Below are 22,056 nucleotides of genomic sequence, written 5' to 3'. Positions count from 1 at the left end.
ACTGTTGGGACTCAATACATAAAAGTAGAATTCAACAGCCCTCAAACAATTCAACTGAAAATCTTCTGCATATTCATAATATAACAATGTTCTGTTTTCAAGTGGTGTTGTGCTAGCAATTCTTTCCTTTAAAAAAAACCCTCAGGATTTTTCTAGCATTCCTTTATTAGGTGGCCATGTCAAATTCAGAATGAAATGTGATAATCTGCTGCCTTTACTGCCAATGTCTTTACGTGGGCGTGCTATTGTACAAACAGCTTAAAAATACCGGAGCAGAAGTGGTGTCGTGCCCTCAGAGATGTAGGGAAATGATTCCAGCAAACTTGATGTGGGGATGAATAGCCATCACATGGCAACGAGGCAGTTTGGATGTTGTGCATCTGCCAAGTGAGTGCTCAGTAATGAATGTCTGCTGAAAGAAAGCACGGACCTGTGATCCCACGAGCAATGTTTGATGAGTCTCAAGACCATCTGATCTGTACTTGAGATATAAATCTCTTTAACCTTTCTGATAGGGATGCAGCTGCAACCTGATATTTCAAACAAGATACATGTTGCTTTTTTGTTTGGTGAAAAGTTACATGATTAATGGAACACTGGGTTATCCATTTACCAAATAATATTTTGGTTCACACCTTATGAATATAGTTGTACAGATGAAAGTCTGTCAAGTTATTATTAACTTTGAAAGATTTTCAAAGCCAAAAATTATATTCAAAAAGTGCTTGGAATAACAGTCTAAATGAGCACAATTTCTTTTCATTAGTTAGCAGATGAGACTCAGATAACTTTGAGTAGACTAAGGAAATATTCTGATTTTTACTAAGCCTCTCCAAAAAGAGATGAATGCCGTTGTATTTGTTCACATACAGCACACTGGCATCTCCCTGGTTTGATCCTGTGTTTATTACAGCTTTATTAGCCGAGGTTGCATAGCATTAGCACTTTTTGGGAAGTTGTAATTGCATATTAAAATTATATATTTTAATCTAATTTTAATTTAAAATGTTTGAGCTGCTGAATTAAAAAGTGTTTTTATGTGTACTTGAGTTGTAGCTCAAGTAAGGAAAGATCCAAATTTTATGCCTGATCATAAACTTGTAAATTTTAGAAATTATTTGCCATATTTTATGTCTGGCTGTGGCAGGATGTAACCTAAAGCATTCCTCACTTTGAAACGGTGCTGTACTTCATCTGAGCTGTGTAATATTCTCCCTCAGAAGTTTACAGAAAGCCACTCCACCTTCAGTATAACTCAGTCCATACATCCTCCTCACCTTCTCTCAAGGGGTGCCTTCCTGACTTGGCTTTATGAAGTAAAAGCCCCACTTTGGCCTTCAGATCCATACTGAAACAGTCAAGCTTCCTTGTCCTGTCTTTTTGGACTCAAATTCCATATTTTTGTACATCTCTTATCCTTTTAATTACTGTAAAAGTCACCACATTTTTAGTGTGAGTCTTTCACGTTTGCTGTGTTTGGGGTTATTTCTATTTTAGAAACCTGAATTCTCATTGCATTTCTTTCTGGGCTGAGTAGCAATAGCCTTTTTTAGCCAAGTTCTCTCATGAAAGAGGAAGTCACTTCTTGGATTAATGTCTTCTCCCACCCCATTCTTAGTTGCTGTACATTTTTATGCCTATGCACCTTTTCATTGCCCACCCTACAGGCTGTGTCTGGACTGCAGAATTCCCTTTACTGGCTCTCCTGTCCCTGCAACAAGCTCTTGCTGAGCTTTCTTGTCATAGTTCTCAGCTCTGGTATATGCAATTTGAGTTCAGCAGCCTAAGTGGGACCTCTTCTAGCCCATGAATGCTATGAGATTAGTCCCACCATCCTCCCCAGCACCTGGATGAAACCCCTTAAACCACACAAGGAACACGTTGCCTTTTGTTGCAGGTGGGAGTGTTTTGTTCTCTGTATGTAAATTAACCAATTTCACAAAGTTCTCTTGTCCTCTTACACTTATCCTTCAGCAAATTACTGGTGTAAGTTACTCATTGGTCCATTTGTAAGATCTCTGTAATGAAAAAATTTTTTTTTTTTTTTTTTTTTTTTTTTTTTTTTTTTTTTTTTTTTTTTTTTTTTGTACTATGCTTTTAAAAACATCAGAACTGTTGGTGGACAGTAAGACAGTGACTGTCCTGGCTTTCAGCAGTGGAAAACTGAAAAATGGAATAAAATGAGGTATAGTTTCTTTCTTCGTTCTTAAGCTCTGAATCTTGATACTTGTCATGGTTTAGGCCTGGCAAAGCCAGAGCCCCCATGAAAATACACTTTCCCTGGTGTCTGCTGTGAGATGTGACCAGGAATAAGCAAAGCAGGCTCCAGCTTAAACATCAAGAAAAGTTTATTAACTAAACTACACAAACAATTACTAAACTACACACAAAAGAAAAAAAAGAAAACACAAGGAAAATGAAAACCTCACAAAAACACTCTCCTCCTCCTCCCCCTCTAAATTCCCAATACAATACATCTTCCAAAATCACCAGTTCTGGGTCCAGCACCACCCTTTAGAATGCTCAACTTTCAGTTCCTCAAGAGGAAAGGGAGTCCTTCCATGTGTCGTGGTGGCCTTTTCCGTCCTTGTTCTGGTGCTCTCACCACCGAACAGGAACCACGGCTACTTCCAGGGTTGTCTTTTTAAGGATGCTTTGTCCAGTTCCAGAAAAACACAGTCTTCCACCTTTGGGACATCTGTCCCCCCCATATTTTATATAACCCCTGGGGCCGAGGGGTACCCACACTGAATCTTCTTTGGCTCTGGGACATTTCTCCCCCTGGACTCAGTCTCTGTATCTCACGGAAACATGGCTCTGTCCATGGCTACACAAAAGAGTCCAGCATAAAATGCCACTCCATCTTCTCCATTCTTCTAACATCTCTCACTCTCTCTTTGGTCCAGACTTCCATCACTCGCTCATTTCCTTCGTCCTCCTCCACTCTTATCCCTCATCTAGGAGGGGTTAATGTTCTGTAAGGTTTTCATTGTCCAAGAAGGGTTAAAACTCCTCCAGGCGGCTGGACTCCTGGCTGCACCCCCCCATCTCCTCAGCCGGGCTGCCTTCTGCCAGCACATGTTTACTGAATTTCAAGGTAACGGCCACAAACACAGGCTGCACTGTCTCTCTCTGTCTGTCTCCAAGGGGGGGAACAGGCTGCACATTGCTTCCCGGCATTTCTTTACTTCTTCCTTCCACCCTTGGGGGGGCCAGGCCTACCTCTCCCGGGCCGGGCCGCATGGCTTTTCCCCTCCCCCGGCCCAGCCAGCAGCTGGGCCGGGGGAGAGACCCAACTCCTTCCTGCCGGAAACCCAAAGAGGAACTGCCAGGGGGAGAGCCCTGCTTTTACCCTGTGTTCTCAGAGGTGGATCCAATGCCCAGTGGTTGGGCCAGATGGCAATATTCAAATCTGAGCACCCATTGGCCCCATCCACAGCATCCCAGAAATCCTGTTTCTGGGTCAAACCATGACAATACTATTGTCTGATTAGTTATGTGGCTCTGCAGTCATTCTGTGTTTAAAAATAAGCCAGATACTATTTTATAGTAGTTTTCCCTGTTTTAAAGGAGAAGTGGGGGAGTAATCAATATGTTAACTCATTTTCTATCACAAAGATTTTCATAGTGACATAAAGCACAGAGAATGTTTCTGTCAGTACAAAAACAATTCCATCTGGTATTTAATTTTGATTATTATATGAAGCTTAGAGTAAATTTGTATGATTTTCTGTCAATTCTCTGTAGTGATATACACATTCCTCCATTAAATCACATTCATTATGATTGCCAATCTGTTGATACTGGAATAGGTACTATGTAAAACCATACAACATTTATGGAATCTTAACTAGTGAAGCTTGCATGAGCTGGTGATCCATACTTTCTGTCTGAGGAGAATGAGCCCAATGTGTGACTATTTTAAGGCACAGGTTGAATTGAAGAGGCAGAGATCAAGTGCTCTGCCAGCCACGTGTGAGCTGGCTTTTATCAGAATCCAGAGACTGAAAATTATACCAAAATAATATATAATTATCATAGCATTGCCCAGGGAACAGGAAAAAAAGAAATGACTGGAAAATGAGGTGTATTTGCCTTTCTGTCAAGCCCCACACTTCTCACCAAACATCCAGAGTTATGGGCTCATGTCCTCCTCATGACATGTCATTTGTTCTGGCCCTTTATTTTCTGTCTTAATTCTCAGCTTCCCCTGATGGTCAATGGTCCTTAGCTTATGTTCCTGTCCAGATGCACTGTCTGCTCAAGGCCCAGTTGGTCTTTGTGGGCTTTTTCCTAACTCTAAAATGTTGTCTCTTACAGTCTGTAATATCAAACTCTTCTCTCTATCCTTTGCTCCCTTTTCATTGCTTTGAGTCTCTTTTTCTGCTGGAACAGCAATTTTTCAATGGGTCTGCCTCTAAAAAATATTCAATACATAGAATTTTTCAACTGTTGGCATTTTTTCATGTAACCCTGACTTCCTTCCTTAAGCCATTATTTCTTCTGGATGATTTCTGCAGGATTACATGCCTTTTCAAGGCAAGAATGAAAGATGAATACTGCACCAAGTTTCAGCAAATTACTTTCTTAGCACATCAGAAGTTCAGACATTTCATAAAACATTCATTTTAGACTCTTGTACAAGAAAATTAGTTTGTGCTTATATATAAAATGAAACTATTTACATTGCTGAATCTGTTTTGTTGTCGATTACTGTAAATTGGAGTGGAAAAAAATTCAGGTTTTCTGTGGCATTTATTCTGTTTATCTTTCATTTGAATCATAATTTGTTACCAAAACCTGTCAACTTTTCTCCCATTATTTTTGCTGACTTCCTCTGGCTTATTTTTTCTTTCATGATTTTTCCTTATTTGTTCTTTCATATAAACCACTTTTCTCCATGTCTTATTTAATCCATTCTTCTATTACATTACTTATTTACCCTTCTTTCACAGCTCCTCTCCTCACAGATTGGAGGGTTTGTTTTTGCCACCACATACACAAGCCTGGTCACTCAATAGGCTTTCTGGTGTTCTGGGTCTGATAAGCAGGGGGCAAAGCATCACTTTGAAAATAAGATTAATCCTTTTCCATCCCAGTTTCAGCCAACAGGTTTTCTGGATAAGAAACTGTGTCTGAACTGAGATTGAGCTTCATGTATAAGTAGCCTTTAGCAACAGTTCATGAACCTGTCACTGGACAAGTTTCTACATCTCACATCAGCGTCCATGAACTTGTGCATAACAGGCTGCTCTCTCTAAAATCAGCTGGATTATATAAATTTTCTTGTTCAGTTGTGTCATATATGTGTATTGAATTTTAGCATTGGAAAGCCAGAATAAATTCACTCAGCAAACTCTCTGAGCAGCAAATGATGGGTAAATAACTCTTTTTCTAAGGGATTTGGATTTTACTTATATTTGGTGACTAATTTAATGCCTTTGATGTCATTCATAGTTAATGCATGTAGACTACTTTGCTTTTAATGGACTGGATTATAAAGGCTAATAGCATTCTTAAAGATTATACAATGGTTGATTACTACCTGTGCTAAAGGATTTTCATCGTTGAGAGGTTTAGTAGAACACTGAAAGTAGGGTTAAACAGTAAATAATTCATCTGATAGTTCATGAAGAGTGAAATAATTTCATCATTTTGTCAACAGGCTTGACTACATACCAACAATGTTTAAAATTTAGGGATGAGAGTAAAGTAATTATAATTTAGCCTGGCAGTAAGATACCTAAGAGAACACTCATTGCTCTTGTGGACAGCAAAATGGGGGTTGTCCAGATTGATCTTCATGATACATAAACCAAGGAGTTTGTTTCCACTAAATAAATAAATAAAAAAAAATCTATGCTTCCCTGTTAATGAAAAAAATTCTCCTTTGGGGTTTTCATTCTGTTTGACACCTCTGTGAAGTCAGTCTGGGATTTTAATTTTTCTGAAAACTATACTCATCTCTCTGCAGGATTTAAAAAGTTGCTGTTCACTCCTGTAGGTGTATAACACAGGCTTTCTAATTTTCATAGCTCCATTAATTTTCCTAACACCTAGTGATAAGTGTTAAGCCTGTTCTTACAGGTGGGGGAAATACATTGGGCAAATCGACATGTGTCTTCATACAACTGTGGAGATAATATAGAGGATGAAAATCTGATGACATGAATATTGTGGCAGGAGCTGTTGGTGAAGAGAGAGAGGGTGAATTTTGTGCAAAAGTAATTGTTTTGTTGGCGGTAATGCTTGCAGCAGTGTTCACCAGGGCATGATCTGCTTCTGTTTACATGGAAAAAAGGCTATGCTGCAGCTTCACTGGTGTTATGTCTGGGTACTACATCTGTATTTGTTAAATATACAGGCAGACTTGTTTAACCTTGAAAATTCTCAAGTTTTTAACAACAGCAAGCTATGTTCATGACCTTTGCTTGGTTCTGTTTTGCTTAAGCCTGTTAAAATGGAAGTAAGTATTCTAATGTTTTGCAGTTTGCTTCAAGGTGTGAGCATGCCTCACTCTGGCTTCTTTGTTTTAGGTCACAGGGGTGGTGTTAACGTTTTCATAGCCTTTTACACAAGTTCCTGTTTTATATATGGCAGACAGAAGAAACAAAGCTCTGTCTTTGTATAGCATAAAGGAGGTTTCTTTGTAGATGCCTTTTTTTAGTAGGCTGGAAACTTCCTGTGAAAATGAGTCATTCAATCAACAATGAAAGTAAATGTTACTGTTTTCTTTGGACATTTAACCTATAAGATTGAGAGTGCTTAGTACCATCTTTAAAGATCAGGACCCCACTGGGACAGATGTTTAATCATATATAATAGATATGGAAGTCACCCCTGTCTCTAGTTAATAGCCTTAATTAAACTATTCGTCTGCTGATGTAAAAGGTGTTGAAGGACAGTCTCCAGGACCTAAGTAATTTTCTAAGTCATTTCTGTTACTGTTGTCATAGGATTTTCACACATCTGAGTTCTGGGGTGGGGGTGAATGCAGTCAGATGAAACCATGTGTATTATTACCACAGCAAATTTCACACTTTAATGATTTTGTTCTGTTAGATTTACCAAAAACTTCTGCTCTTTTACTGCAAAATCAGCCATTTTCTATTTCCAGGGATAGCATTTGACTTTTCTAGGACAAAGTTACTACAAATGGTGTATAAATATAGCAGCAGCTGAGAACTAATAGTTGGGTCTAAATTCTGCTATTTTTTCTGTCAGACTGGGAATCTTTGAATGACAGATGTTTAAAGCACTGACAAAGGCACATAGACTCACTGAGAGCTTACCAGTGCTCTGTGTCCACCAGCTAGAGTGAGAGCCATCAGTTTCTTTCATTCAGATTTTCATTTCATCTCCAATCAAGAAATGTAACTGAGGAGAAAAGAACCCCTTTCTTCTCTTTCTGACTTTTTGACATAAGCTAATTTTTCTGTGGAATTTGAATTGAGCAAGAAAACAAAGAATTTCTCAACATCAAAGCACACAATTAGCTAAGTGAGAAGGTGTGTGCTTAATGCTAACAGTTATTAAACATATATATGCTAAGAAAATCAGGGTCCAGGTTAATCAACAGAACCTGCTTTTTATTTAAGTACATAAACATGTGATCTTTAATATTTTGTCCTCGTTTTGCTGATAATTTTTAATTAATTCCCTTAGTTTTGTCTCTACCTCATTATTTTTTTATGGATGGAGCTGATGCTTGGGTTCAAACTTTTAAAAAAATGTGTGTAGAAGGAGTATGAATTATATGACTGTAAGTACTTTAAAAAATTTAAAAAGGTGAATAACTAAGATATTGTACATTATTGAAGTGAGAGTCCTAAAGACTGAGTGGTAATAGAGATTTATACAAATTGGTGATGTCATTTGGGTAAGTAATTTGTCATGAACAGTGAAGGATTTAGATAGCATTCTGAAGAAGTATTTCCTTCACACATAATCAGATGATTTTCTTATTATGTCTTTATTGTGTACAGCATAGTAATTTTCAAAACATCTAAACAACAGGTTTTCATAATTCTATTTATTAGCTGTGCAAATGGTTTGGTTGCGAAGCCTTATAAAATAAAATATTTACAATTGTCAGATGACTGTGCCAAAGTCAGCTCAGCTCCTCCCACCTGGATGTGAAAGGGGGTTGTATGGTGGGCTGGGGTTGTTCTGTTTCTATTTTCACTATTTCGCATCTTCAACTGCAGAAAATGTTTCTCCTTACTTTGTATGGAGATATAAAATATAAATATATTTAAATATAAATATATATAAAATATAAAATGTTTCCCCATTCACATGTTGACTAGATACTCATAGTATAGTTGCTAGGGATACTGTTGACCCTCAAAAAGATTATGTACAAGAGGGAGAAGCAAACAACTTCTAACTGGTTAGGAAATCAGAATTAATCAATTCTAAAATGAGATCCTAAAAAATCCCCTCATCTGTTTCAATGACTGAAAGTAGACCCAGGAATCCTTTGGTAAATACTTTCAATTTTAGGTTCACCCTACGCACTCTCAAGTGTTGGGAAAACTTCTGGGAGTGTCAAGTCCTGGGCTCCAAACCAGCATGGCTTAGGAAGACTGTAAAGTCCTTAATTATGCCTGATGCAGGTGTAATACAGGATAAAGAGGATTAAGGTGTCTGAGAGCCATGACAAGCAAAAGATAATTCAGTTATGGTCATGACCAGAAATGGAAAATAAAAACCTCAATTTTATTCTGAGATTTTATTCATTGTCCTTTTTGTTCAGCTTCCTCTTCTCTAGGATCACAACCATGACAACCATGACCTATGTCAGAAGGCTTTTATAAGGCTCATTTCTTTAGTTCTGTGAGCTACAGTGCAGTAGCAACAGCTGCCTTTAGGATAACAACACACAGAAATGTAAAGAAGTCAACCCTAAAGTCTGTGTGTTGGCTTTCTTTCTTTGTTTTTATTAGTCCTCCATTTGTGTTGCTTACATGCAACATATTTTCAACAGGAATTTGAAAATATCTGAGAGTCAGATGCTGCTGCCCTGTCAGTCCCAGTAGTGTCATATTCAACTAATAGCTGGTGGAGTCCCTTTCTGCAGGGAATGTTGCTAAGGAATGAGGTTCTAGGGACATCAGTTTTCATACAAGAAGCAAAATATAAATGGGCAGTTGCTCTGATGTGAAGTCAAAAAGATAACCTGTTCTTTTGCACTAGAAAATTCATGACTAACTGGTATTTTGCTTGTGAAAATTGGAAAAGAAAGAATTGCTTAGAGGTAGTGGGTGTTTGGAGTGGCTCAACAACACAAGGCATGAAAATGTAATGGTATGTTTGAGAGCTGTGAAGCACTTTTTTTGCACTTTTTTTGTTTAGATACCTTACAGTGGTGGTGGGGGGGGGAATCTTCCAATATGCCACTCTAAAACCACCCCAAAATCATCTTAAAATGGAAAAGAATTCTTATCACTAAAAATATCCTCAGCCAAAATTTGCCATACTTATGATATGCTATTGAAAAATTTGATCATCTCTGATCTTATGAACTATTAATTTATATATAGTCTCATGACATGCTCTGACCATGAATAGAACAGGGGTACTTACAGGTATTGCCTTAACATTTGTATTAAAACAAATGCCAAACTCTTGATTAGATATACAACTTGATAATGCTAAGCAATTTAGGCAAAATAAAACTAATCAGGAAGGTAGGGCTTAGGAACATTTATTGTTGCTTAGAGTGAAAGAGAGTGTAATTAAAATGATAAGGTAGTCATGATTGGAATAAATTATTGAGGTTTCAGAGATTACACCTTATAGCATTTGATTAATTTTGAGAAACCTTGATTGTGAATATGTTCTAGGCCTTTAAACATTGAAAAAGTAGATCCTAGAACATAATCCTTTCTTCAGTGGGGCTTTTGCAGTCTGAACTAAAGTCTTACGCTGATTTTCTGTTTCTCTCCTTCCATATCTTCTACAATTTTATCTGCATATTTTTATCTTTGTGTACAAGTGTTTTTAACCTGTTGTTTGTCTGCAACTTAGAATTATCAGAAAATGTGTGGAAATGTGTTTGCTAATCTAAGGAGTGACTGGGAAAAGCGGCTCACGTACTCCTGAAGAAAATCCAGTTACCAATTAAGATTTTCATTAAAATATTTGAGTCATAGTTAATTTGCATTAGGATTTATTATCTGAGCAAACCTGACCTATTAAACCTTCTAAATCTATTACTGTCAGTTAATGTCATGATTACAGGAAGAGCACATGGTGTGCCATGGAAACACAGCTGTTCCACTGAATTTTTAACTTGAAATCACCATTGTGCAGTTTATCACTGAATTATTAGGCACAATAAATTATTTTATGCTAGCCACTCTCATGTCCATCTTGTTAATATTTCCCTTGTCATTATAAGTGCCTTTAGCCTTACAGGGTAATGAAAGGTTCTCGTATCAAGTCTGATTACTACTCTAATGTTTTCCAGGCATGCTTGGTGATGAGCTTGGCATGTGAAACAATTTCCTACAGTAATAAAGCTAATTAAAGTGGGCAGTCATCCCCACATCACTCTTTAATGAATTATAATGAGCTCATTAATCGTTCCAGTCTTGCTTACCACGTCTATTGACTAAGCCTCTCTGGCAGTATAGGATAGAACACATGCCCAGGAAAAAAAAATGGATACCGAAACGCATCTCTTTTCCCATTTTTGGCATAGAAAGAGGAGAAAGCAGAGGTATGCTTTAAGTGGAATATGCTTTTTAATAATCAGAATTGGAAAGGGTAAACAGCTAAGTCCATCCAGTGGTGGTGAAGGAAGAACCATGCAGGACCTTAACGAGGTCTAGTATTGCACTGCAAGTGATAGAATAATTAATGCTTCTGTGGCACACACATATCATGTAAAATATTACTTAGAAAAAAATCTTTTAGTAACTGGCTCTCTGGGGAAACTGCCTGAAGAAAATAACATCAAGCTCATTTTTGGCTGAGTTTCTTGGCATTTTTCTTTGTTTTCTTAAAATGAGCAAAGAAGAGCTTGCAGGGTTATTTCATATCCAATTTCATAATGACAAATATTGGAGAATTAAGTGGTAAAATTTATGAGTGGAAAGAGATGATTCATGCAAATATACATCTGGAAAAACCACCTATTTTTCTTTGATTCTAACCCCACAACTTTGCCCATCTGTAACAAATAAAGTCTAGTAATAGCAAATCACAGCTAACTGACGGAGTTACCTGGATCTTCTAGCATTCCAATGCTCTTAAGTCAATTCCCACAGGCATATTTTTATATTATTTTATACACAGAATTTTATCTTGATTTGGCTTAGGGCATTGACACATTTCTTTACATAGTAGCTCAGAACCAGGGAGAGCAGTTCTGCATTAGCATGTTTATTATGCTGGTGAGTGGTGCACTAATTATGTAGACTGTGCTGTTTTCTATACTGGCCAAACAAAGGTAGGCATTTATAGTTGGTATTGTTTTGTCTGAACAGACTTAAATTTTTGTAGTATCTTTGTAGTTATGCTCTCATAGGACAATCATTTTATGATAGCTGAACTGTGTTTGTCTCAGTTACCTGACAAAGCGTTGGTTCTGGTTTTTTTCCTCAAAAAAAATCATAAGGATAAACAGGTTTTGTCTTTTGTAATGACCATAATGTCAGTCCAGAAATTTGATTTTCTGCATGTATGCAAAGTGGAATGTATTTAAAGATTGATATATCTGCATGAACTTGCAGGAAAATGTCCTGTTGGTTGGACTAAGATTTATTCCCAACCAAAAAATGTGTTTCCATTTAAGGTCAGTGAGTAATTGAATATGCAGTAGAGGAGGGAGTCATGCTGCATATATAGTCTAGTTAAGCTGGTTGACTTCATCACAGTGAAGTACATTCACTGTAATTCAGAATCTAGTCTTGACTACTGATGAGACGATAAAACCTCAGTGGGTCTAGAGAAGCAGTGTGTGTCAGAGCTCATTGTACTAAATGGCTATAGGTGAGAGGGGAGATAGAGAATTTTTTATGTGGAAAAACAAATCCAACTGTGCTTGGCAAGTGTGATAAAGGCAGGAAACAATCTTCACGTTTTATATGTGTAAATTATACATTAAGGGTAGCAAGGTATTCTAAACTATCAACATGATTTACTGATTGGCTCACCAGCTCTACATCATTTTGCTGTTCACTGATATTTTCTTTAAAGGGTCAGTAATATTGTATAGGATGTCTATGTGACAGTCTTTAAGCAGTAGTAAATTACAAGTGTTAAGTATAGGGAGTATACATATATAGGGAGTATATATAAGTATCAATACACATTCATGATGTAAATACAAAGAATCAGTAGAACACCTGGGGTTTCATTTTATCTAAACATGATGGTTTCTTTCTTTTCTATGTCACCATGGTGCATCTAGGGAACCTTTTGGAATAGATTAATTAGGCTGGCATACTTAAAAATTGTCAGTGATTGGTTCTTTGAACATGATATCCATGCATGCAAGCATTTGTATATTTGATCCTAAAGACTTCCCTGGAATGCCATACTATTTTCATAATTATAACTTCAAGCAGAGCTGGCTGGATCTCTTTCTTACTCTCTTGAGAGCATTTAATAAGATTACTTCTGTTAATTCTAATGTACTTGGAAGATCTAAAAGCTAATTCATTGCTTTCTTCCCTGAATCATCCTCATCAAATCTAAAATTATTTTTATGTATTTTTATTCAGATCCTAAAGAAAAACTTGACTTGGCTTTAAAAACAGTAATGGTAAAATAAAAATATGTGTTTTCTCCTTTTTGTGCACAAGATGTTGTTTTGTCACATTTTTCCTGACAACTGGAGGAAACCAAGGTCACTATTTCATAATTCTCCCCTTTCTCCTGTCTGAAATTTTCTTGTAATTTCAGGAGGCAGGACAAAGAATATTCTAAAGCTGATAAATTGCATTCAGTAAAATAATAATTATTGTGTCACATATACAAGCTGATAGTAGAAAACTGCAATGGATTCAGGAGAGGTTTGAGCTTAGTGGCCTGTGCTGTGTTGGAGCTAGAAGAAACTTTTCTATTGATCTCCTTACAGGGCAGCCAGGATCCAATTTGGACTTGTCTTCTTCTGTTTAGACAAATGAGGTTTTGTTTAGGACATTTTTCTCTGAATATGAAGAAATACATTTACTGGTATGGCAGTAATGAAACTTCTACAAAAATGCTGCAGATTGGCAAATATTTTTACTTTTGTGGCCTGAATGTTTTTTGTCATGCTGCTTGGCGGAAAGAAACTGACATACAAATGAAAAAAGTGGCTGCATTTCAGTTGTAAATTAAATTATATTTGCACAAAGTTATAGATTTTATGGATATTCTTTCATGTGACTCAGTCTATGTGTATTAACATGATTAATAAGAACGTTTACCTGTAAAAGTGTGAAAAGGTTTTGGTTTTGCTGATTCAACATTATGGAAAAAAACTGGATATGAATATTTTATCCCTGATGATAATGAGAGTTAATAGGACAATATTAAACTGCTAAACATATGGTTACAAACAAACTAAACCCCACCCTGATTACAGAAGGCTTTCATCAAATTAGTAAGTGCAGTGGGGTCTTGTAGAGAATTTGCAATGCTGAAAAAAAAAAATATGTTGAAAGGAAACATTCTTGGCTAACAAGATTATGTTGAAGAAAAACAAAAAGTATAATTAAAAAATTGGTGTTCGTTTCCACATCAGTAGATACATCTGCAGCATTGGGGGAACTAATCCAAAGAATGAGTCTTGAAATGCCAGTTTAAGATATCTGAGAATAGTAATGAACAGCAGAGAATAGGAAATCCCTTGCAGCAGCTACTCATTCTGAGACTGATATGAGAAATGGTTGAACTGCTAACTCTTGCCTGTTTCCTATTGCTTTGATCTTTGTGCTGAATGTCAGATTGAAATAGACAACTGCTTTTTGTTTGTTGGGTTTTTTTTAAAAGTTCTTTTAATTTGAGTTTGTTACTGGTTAAATTAGCAGAAAATGTTCTGGAAAATAGATTTGCTTGGAGCATGAATGAATGTAATAAAGGAGGAAGAGCAGAACAGGCTTCCTGAGATTTTAGTCAGACCTCAGAAGTCTGCTAGAGGAGTCATGCATGTGAATAAGGATGATCTGTTTTGTGTAGTTAGCTTAATTTCCAAAAACCTTTCAACAGAGCCCTTCATCAAAGGCTTTTAAAAATACGCTGATGAGTAGAAGAGTCTTCTCTTGGGTTAATGGCAGATCAGGAGTACAGTACAAAAGACATGAGTAGTCATTTACTAAAGGAAGAACTATACTTCTAGGAGGTCCAGAACAATCAGAATGAAAATGGAATTTGAAATGTTGCAGATAGATTTAATCATACTAAATGATGTAAAGATGAAGGACAGTTGAGATTCAATGTCAGCAGACACAATGGAGAAGGGGAAGATCAATTCTATTTTTCCAGATAAGGAAAGAGAGCTTTCAGACATGGTGCATAGTTCCTTGATAATACTTCCTTTATTGTAGTACTTACTAAAATATTATTTTTAAAGGTACTTACAGTTGAGCATTTATTCTTAGTAGAATCCTGATTACCTGGTTCAAATGAACGACACAGTCCAAGGGTGGAGGAAGGCTTTGGTCAGAGATGCAGAGTGTGCTCTGTAAGGAGGAAGATATTTGCTATCTTCAAACAGATATGACAGTAGTTACACAATAAGCATGTGAATTTATAAAACAATGGAAGTCATGGAGGAGATGAATAGGAAATACACATACCTAGTCTTAAGGAAACAGGAACCATGCCATTGTTCCACAGCAGGTTGAGAACCAGAGGAAGATTAGGGGATTTTGTTTCACTTGTTTTCTCTACATGAATGTAGAATTTATTTAGGAATATCACCAAAGGAGACACTGTACTGTGCATGTGAATTCTGGCCATAAAGGGAGGATTGGTGGATTGATTATATTTGGAAAAAATGCATTCATATCTTTTGTTATGCTTTTGGCTGCTATTCATGATTTCTGCAGGTTAGATATATCTTGGGCTTCGTGTGGTATAATCTTTCAGTTTTCATGTTCTACAGTTTATTAATCAAGCTTTATACTTTTAAACTTAATGCTTTTCATTATCACAGAAAGAGAGAAAATTTCAACTGTAGTTAAACAGAAAATCCAAACTAATTTGCTTAATCTGTATTTCGGAGTAAACGGAATTTGGCTCACTATGAAGAAAACATTGTTAATTTAGCTTTGTATTCATAAATGTCTGAAGTCAAGGTATCATAGTCTATATAGTCTCTTTGAGTGTTACCTTCACAGTTGAATATTAATTGAATTCTAGTATTTAAATGGGTGTAACTGCCCTAATTCACCCAGTAAAATATTTATTGACATATTCCATGTAACTGAACTTAGAATATATTATAGTATTGCATAGGTCTTTTTTTTTTAGGGTTAATCACCCTTATTTATCATAACAAAATCATATCCTGTGCTCCCCAAACTCTGTTTGATTTCCTGATCAAGAAATTAAATAGAGAGTTGTTCCCAGAAGTGTCATTTCAATACTGGAGCTCTGTGGAAAGATGATGTACAAAATGATGTCTTTTTCTGATATGATAGGGGTTTACAAAGCTGATTAAGGATTTTATTTATTTGTGTTTCTTTTTAATGGAAAGATAACTTGAGTTAGACTCGGCATTTGCTGGGTCTAGATGGTCATGGGAGATGGCTCTGAGCTGTTGTGTTATGCTTTAATGGGAATTTCTGGAGCGTGGACTTGCTCTCACCCTTGTTCTGGGCTTCAGCAACAGCTGGTGGGGCAGGCGAGTTTAGTGTGACCATTGCCTGCAGCCAGCAGGGATGCTCTTTGGGAGAGGTGTTGGGACTCCAGCCAAGACTAACTGGTCTGGCAAGGCACCAAAACAGCAGATGAGCCAAAGGAACAAAATCCATGTGCCTTGCACATGTGAAGAATTGCAGCCAGCCAAATAATTTCTCTCTTGGTGTGATTGAAAGGGATTGATGCAAGAGATATGAAGTGATGCTGTAGGTAAAACTGGAGGGAGCACAGAAAGGAGTAAGTTACAATGAGTATGTGAGATGCTATGGTGTACTTGCAGCAAGGACCAGACCAGTGACTTGGTTTTGACACATGAAAGAAATGATGCAGACTTGATCTCTATGCTAATGTTAGGGTCTTTTAGACTTGAATTAAAACAAGAGTAATGATAAACAGTGCAAGTATTCATGATCGGACTGAAAACTCATTTCTGAAACCACGGTCTGTAATATCCAGCAGTCTACTCATGTAATCTCAAATAGGTAGATGCTCTTCCTTTTGTAAAACATGCTAACCCAAGTGGTGTCATAGTCTGGAGAAAGATAGTAGTGCTTCTCTCAAAATTTCATGTAAGATCCACAAAGCTACTTGTTGCTTTTCTGATGTCAGGTGGTATAAAGTGAACCATAGAAGTTATCCGCAATCCCTATCTAGATTTATATGCTGTTCACAGAAAAATACTAATAGTGTCCATATTAAACCTTGTGTTTTTTCTGAATGTTCCAGACAGTTATCCAGAAATTTGTGAATTTTTCTATGTAGATCTGCTGCATAACTGAGAGGAAGTTTCAGCTGTTGTGATATTTGTGTACCTTTCTGGACCTGATACTCAGTTTTAAATTTTTTAGTTTTGTTTGTTCCAGGATTATTTTCTTAAGACACTCTATCCAAAGTAATTGTTGATTTTTGCGGTGCCCTAAGTTGGTAAACAATCCATTTAGCATCTGAAATTCAGCACATTAATCAAATGAGTTTTATCATATTCTAATGTTATGGTATTTCTTTAGAAACATATTCTGTTTAGTGTCAGAGGAAAAGCAGTAAATTTATCTCCCAGAATACTTGGTTGGTTCTGTTTATAGCACTTTGATTACTATAAGCACAATATGCCTCTGTGCTCCAAATTATGAAGAGGTATACAGTAAGTTTTCAAGTTTAAAATGGTTATTCTTTTTGGCACTTATGCATAACCTGCTGCAGCTGTCTTCACACACAGCACAATTTTTCATCTTGTGACCTGATCTGAGGAGAAACAGATTTGGTACTATCTTTAGTGTTTTCCCAAATGAGCAGAATTAAACTGAAATAGGAGAATACTGGCCCTGAGATATAGCAATTGCTGTCATAGCTAGCAACTGAAAATAAGTAAAAAGGTGATAATTTGAAGAATATTCTAACCATAAATGTATGTAGTAATAACAGGAGATCGATAATGAACTTGCACCTAAATAATGCATTTTTTCTAAGTATCACAGGATATAATTGAAGAAAATGATAGATATCTTTTTGCATACAGCTACTTTTACATTTTTATGAAATGCACTTGGAATTTAGTCTGAAAAAAAATTTTTTATTATCTGAATTTAATAAAAAAAGTAGTTTGAAGTTGTACTGTTTACGGATTATGCTAACAGTTTTCTTTAACAATGAGGTGTTAATTGACTTTTTATCAAGCATTTCCAGAGTCATGGACATCCTTACTACAACTGAGAGTGGAATTCTCATCCTTTTTTTCATAGTAAAATAATGAACAGCCTTCATAAAAACAATTGTAACAATAAAGACAATGTAATATGTAGTATATATAATTTATTAAGCTCTGCAAAAGGGCCCTGTGGTGCAGGGCACAGGTATGCAAAGCTGAAGTGGTACAGGTATCTTATGAAAACATGCCTAGAGCTTAGATTGAATGATTTGGACTGATAATTTCATAGCATTCTTGTTCTTACTGGACTAGTAGCCTTGATAAAATATTGGCATAAACTCATTTTGCAGAAAGATAAGGAATAAAAAGTGGCAAAGGGTACTAGTAGAAAAATAGAAAAAGTAAATGTCACCCAGCAGACTTTTATATCTGTGGACATTTTATTGATCTTAATTGGCTTCTGATATCAACTTTACGTATGTGACAGTCTGTTCTTTACACTCTACAAATATTGTAAGGGCTGAAAAAAGTGGGAGACATATTTTGTAAATGTTATCATGCCCACACTATAATTTGGCTTATTTTTCGAAACACAGGAATACATCAGTCAGGTGTCTGCTGGAATGTGGAGATAGCTAAGAGGCTGACTCTCACAGTCCCAGAGTATTCAAAGTGCATTTAGAAAGCCCTATGTTATGAGATAAATGTTTCTTTCCAGGTTAGTAAGATTTAGTGTGGATTTAGAATACACTGAGTGCATGCTCTCCTAAAAGCAGGCCATCCTTTTCAACTTACTTCTTCTTTAATATCTGTTGCTGTGGCAATTCATTAGGAGGCAATACTGGAGTTTGGGAGGTTTGGGTTTGGGCTTTTTTTTTTTGGGTTTTTTTTTTTTTTTTTTTTTTTTTTTTTTTTTTTTTTTTTTTGTACTCTGTATCCCCATCAGACTGTATCTGCTATTTCTCATTTACCTTGAGAAGCTTATCTCAAAAAATTTTTTGGTCTTTCCACAGCAGCTTTGCCCTGTATTATAGTTTCTCAGCAGATAATGGAGCATTTCAGACCCCTAAGGAGTAGAGATGATCCATTCCTGAATTCACACCATCAGATATGTATTGCTGTTTACCCACAGACTAATGAAAAGCACAGCATTCCACCAGTTTTTGCTGCCCTGCACACCCTTCCATAACATGCAATTACTTTAATATCATTCATGCAATCCTTCCCTGATATAGTTTGGTTCTTGCATGAGAAAAGGATTTTCTAAGCCTCTTCTCCTGCCACAGCTTTCAGTAGTTACTTTCTGGAGGGACTATATTCAGTGTTTTGGCAACAGTTTTTTTCCACAATATTTTTTATTCTGCTAGTGCTACATTCAGACAGGTGTTCTGGGACGCTGAAATTGCCCAAACCTTTTTGCAGTCAACTGCTTGACAATGTGTTTTCTTTCTTATATTCACACTCTTGCATTTGAAGTAAGATTGATGCCTCTGCAGATACTGTGCAGCAAAATGAGATTATAACATCCTAATTCTACTCTGCATTCAACAACAGCTGTCTGCTGCTCCAGGAAGGCATGGTTCTAACGTGTGTAGTGGTGACTTGGGAAGATGATCACCATCACTCCTTCCTCTTTCTTTCCCTTGCTTTGTATACCCAGCACAATGCCACATTTGATAGAATATTCCTTGGATCAGTTGGCTGTCTTGGCTGTGTCACCTCCCAACTGCTTTGTGCCACCCCCCTCTCCTCACTGCAATGGCAATACTTAAGCAGAAAAGACCTTGCTACCGTGTGAGTGCTGCTTGGCAAAAACAAAATAACATCTGTATTATCAACACTGCTTCCAAACCAAATCTAACCTGTAGTGCCATAAAAGCTGCTCTGAAGAAAATTATCTCAGCCAAAATCATTGCAGAGTCCAAACCTGAGAGTCTAAAGCATCCCAGAAATTGCAGGGTGCTCTTTTACTAGGCTGCAGTGGCCTGTGCAGGAGTTGATAATGTGGGGCACTGATTTCCAAGCACCATGTCCCACTGGAAGGGTTAATCACAGTTTTGCTGGAATGAGACAATGCAAAGACCTTAGCCCTCCATGCTTTTCTCCAAGCTCTAAGGGTAGTTATCGTCTAAATTTTATGGGACAATTGTTGCATCGAATGTGGCAGCTAAGTGCCTGAGCAGGAGGAGTCCATTCCTTGCTTGCGTGAGGAAGATCCAGCTGGGCCCGCTGCTGGATCCACAGCAGCTCCACTGCTTTTTGCCAGGAGAGGTGCACTGTGGGTTTTAAGTCTTTGGAAGCTCTCTGAGGCAGAATCTTTCTTCAAGCTCCCACTAGTCCAAGGGAGTTCTGCTTTGCCTCTTAGATAAACCTAGTGCCAAAGCTCATTGCAAAAGTATTTCCTGGTGTGGTTGAGGAATGATGTTGCAGGCCTCCTTGTGCATGCTTTCCAGAAGCTATTTTCGTAATTGTCTTGGCTATGAGACTTTGATGTTTTTCTTTTTCAACTGTGTGTTGTGCTATTTTATTCTAAGTTAAAAAGAGAAATTCGGAAGGCAGCAACAGTATAAAACTGTGCTGATAGAAAGAATTCAGAACAATGTAACAAATTTGAGGTACCATAGCTAATGCCATATTGTTTTTAAAACCATTTTGTTGAATAAAGACCTTGCTTTTATAAAATAATTGTTGCTGATACTTAAAACCATACTTTTTAGAAGCAGATATTTTTGCTAACAGTAATGTTAAATGTTTACCAATATCATATCCAGTGCTGCAGGCCATATTCTGGGATGTGCTAAAATTTTATTTTCAGCTAATGTGCCTAAATGTCAATCTGCCAGTAGATAGTAAAATGCTTCAATAGCATATAATAAAGAAAACTTCCACGAATTTTTCCCTAGCAGAGATAGTTTTAGTTCTGGCTTTTTTATAAATGTGGATCTTTCAGAAGATATATAGTAGTACTGAAGTAGTGTGTAAGCGGCTGGAAATGGTGTAACACTTTCTCTTGGAGTTATTTTAAATATTTAGAATATTGATGTGTATGTGTCTTGTTTCATCTTACAATTCTGTTAGAGCAGATGATGAGCAATAAAATAATTTTGAAAGGATATAATTATTATCTTTTATATGAGGAAAATGGGATCATACTACTTTTTTTGTCCTGTATTTCTGTGTTGATTTGGATTTACAAACACATTAGTAGTGGCAAAGTGCAAGTTTATCACACTGGTTATAACCTTTAGAACCTCTGAACTCAACACAATATAAATAATTTCTGCACTCTTATACTGCTATTAGCTGATAACTAAAGGTCCAATTTTTTTTTATTTTCAGAACAAACGTTGTGAATATACCACCAGATTGCCAAAAGTTTTCTTGTCATGTGGTTGGTGGCTTTCTGTTTTTGTTTGGTTGGTTTTTTGTTTGGGTTTTTTGTTTTGTTTTTTTTTTTTTTTTTTTTTTCTTTCAATAATAGTATTCCCAATTAGTAAACTTCCCATGTTTCCATTAAGTGTTTCCATGCTTGAAGGATGTAAAAATAGAGTTGTTCTGTTACAGTGTTACAGTTGCATAGCCAGCTAGTTGGCTGGTTAGTTTACTAAGTTTTTACTTTTCAACAGTTCAGTCTATTAATTTGAATTTCTCCTCTGGGATGTTTATTAGAACAACACAGAACTTGATATTTCTTCTTCAAATATGCTCTTGAGACTTACATGAACTCATGAGATTTCCTGGGGACTGCTTGCAGCCTGCTTCCTGGACATGGGTTTGGGTACAGTTGTAGCTATTAGGGTCACTTTAATGTGGGTCAGATTCAGTTGCAGAAATTATTTCACTAAGTGGTAACTATATTCTTTCCTCCCCCAGTTAATACCACCAGAACTGCTGCTCTTTTAACTGATGTGGGACAAAAGATGTATGGATGGGGAGTGTGCTTTCCTTTTCCTGTGCATGTCTGTTGTGCTTTCTTTTTCATCTCTCCAAGATCAAGAGCTCTGCAATAATGCTCTAAATTGATACTTCTCTAATGTTGTTTTGTATGATTAAAATTACAGCATTTCATAGCTGTTTCTCAAATGAAAAGGAATGACCTGATAGGATCTTCAGTAAAAAGAGTTGAAAGATTCAGAAAACAATGAAATGGACTTCTGTGCAGGGAGCTATTCAAATTTCTATGCAGTGTTTTTGGATACATTAATTTCTTTATGCAGCAACTTAGGAAATGTTATTGAAAATACCACACATGACAAAGAAAAATGGAGTTTCATTATTTGAATGTAATTATCTCACACTATGTGAAACAGCCTTTTCTTGTCATGAGCAAAGTAGAAGCGTTAAGCCTATTATAACATCTCTTTTGATGTTTTTCTAGGATGGAATAAAAGATGAATGCTCAGTGCTGAAGCTGCAGCTGAAGGAGAGAGATGACCTCATAGCCCAGCTTCGTGAGGAGCTGGTAAGCAGGAGAAGCAGTGGGGGGTTTTTCTGGGTGTTTTTGGGTTCATTTCCCTGATAATATCACTCCAAGACCAGATAATAAAGAA

General features: G+C 36.7%; 1 protein-coding gene across 3 annotated transcripts in view; it reads left to right on the top strand.

Moving 5' to 3' along the window:
* CCSER1 (coiled-coil serine rich protein 1) overlaps positions 1-22,056 on the top strand; it is a 603,756-nt gene that overhangs the window by 315,158 nt on the left and 266,542 nt on the right. For all 3 annotated transcript variants that reach the window (XM_058803928.1, XM_058803929.1, XM_058803930.1), the window contains exon 8: positions 21,885-21,968. In XM_058803928.1, coding sequence (XP_058659911.1) covers positions 21,885-21,968 — 84 coding nt within the window. The remainder of the gene's footprint in view (positions 1-21,884; positions 21,969-22,056) is intronic.

Source organism: Ammospiza caudacuta, chromosome 4 (assembly GCF_027887145.1).
Source record: "Ammospiza caudacuta isolate bAmmCau1 chromosome 4, bAmmCau1.pri, whole genome shotgun sequence".
Classification (NCBI taxonomy): domain Eukaryota; kingdom Metazoa; phylum Chordata; class Aves; order Passeriformes; family Passerellidae; genus Ammospiza; species Ammospiza caudacuta.
Note: the sequence above shows the minus strand (reverse complement) of the source record. Positions and strands in the feature narration are given on the sequence as shown.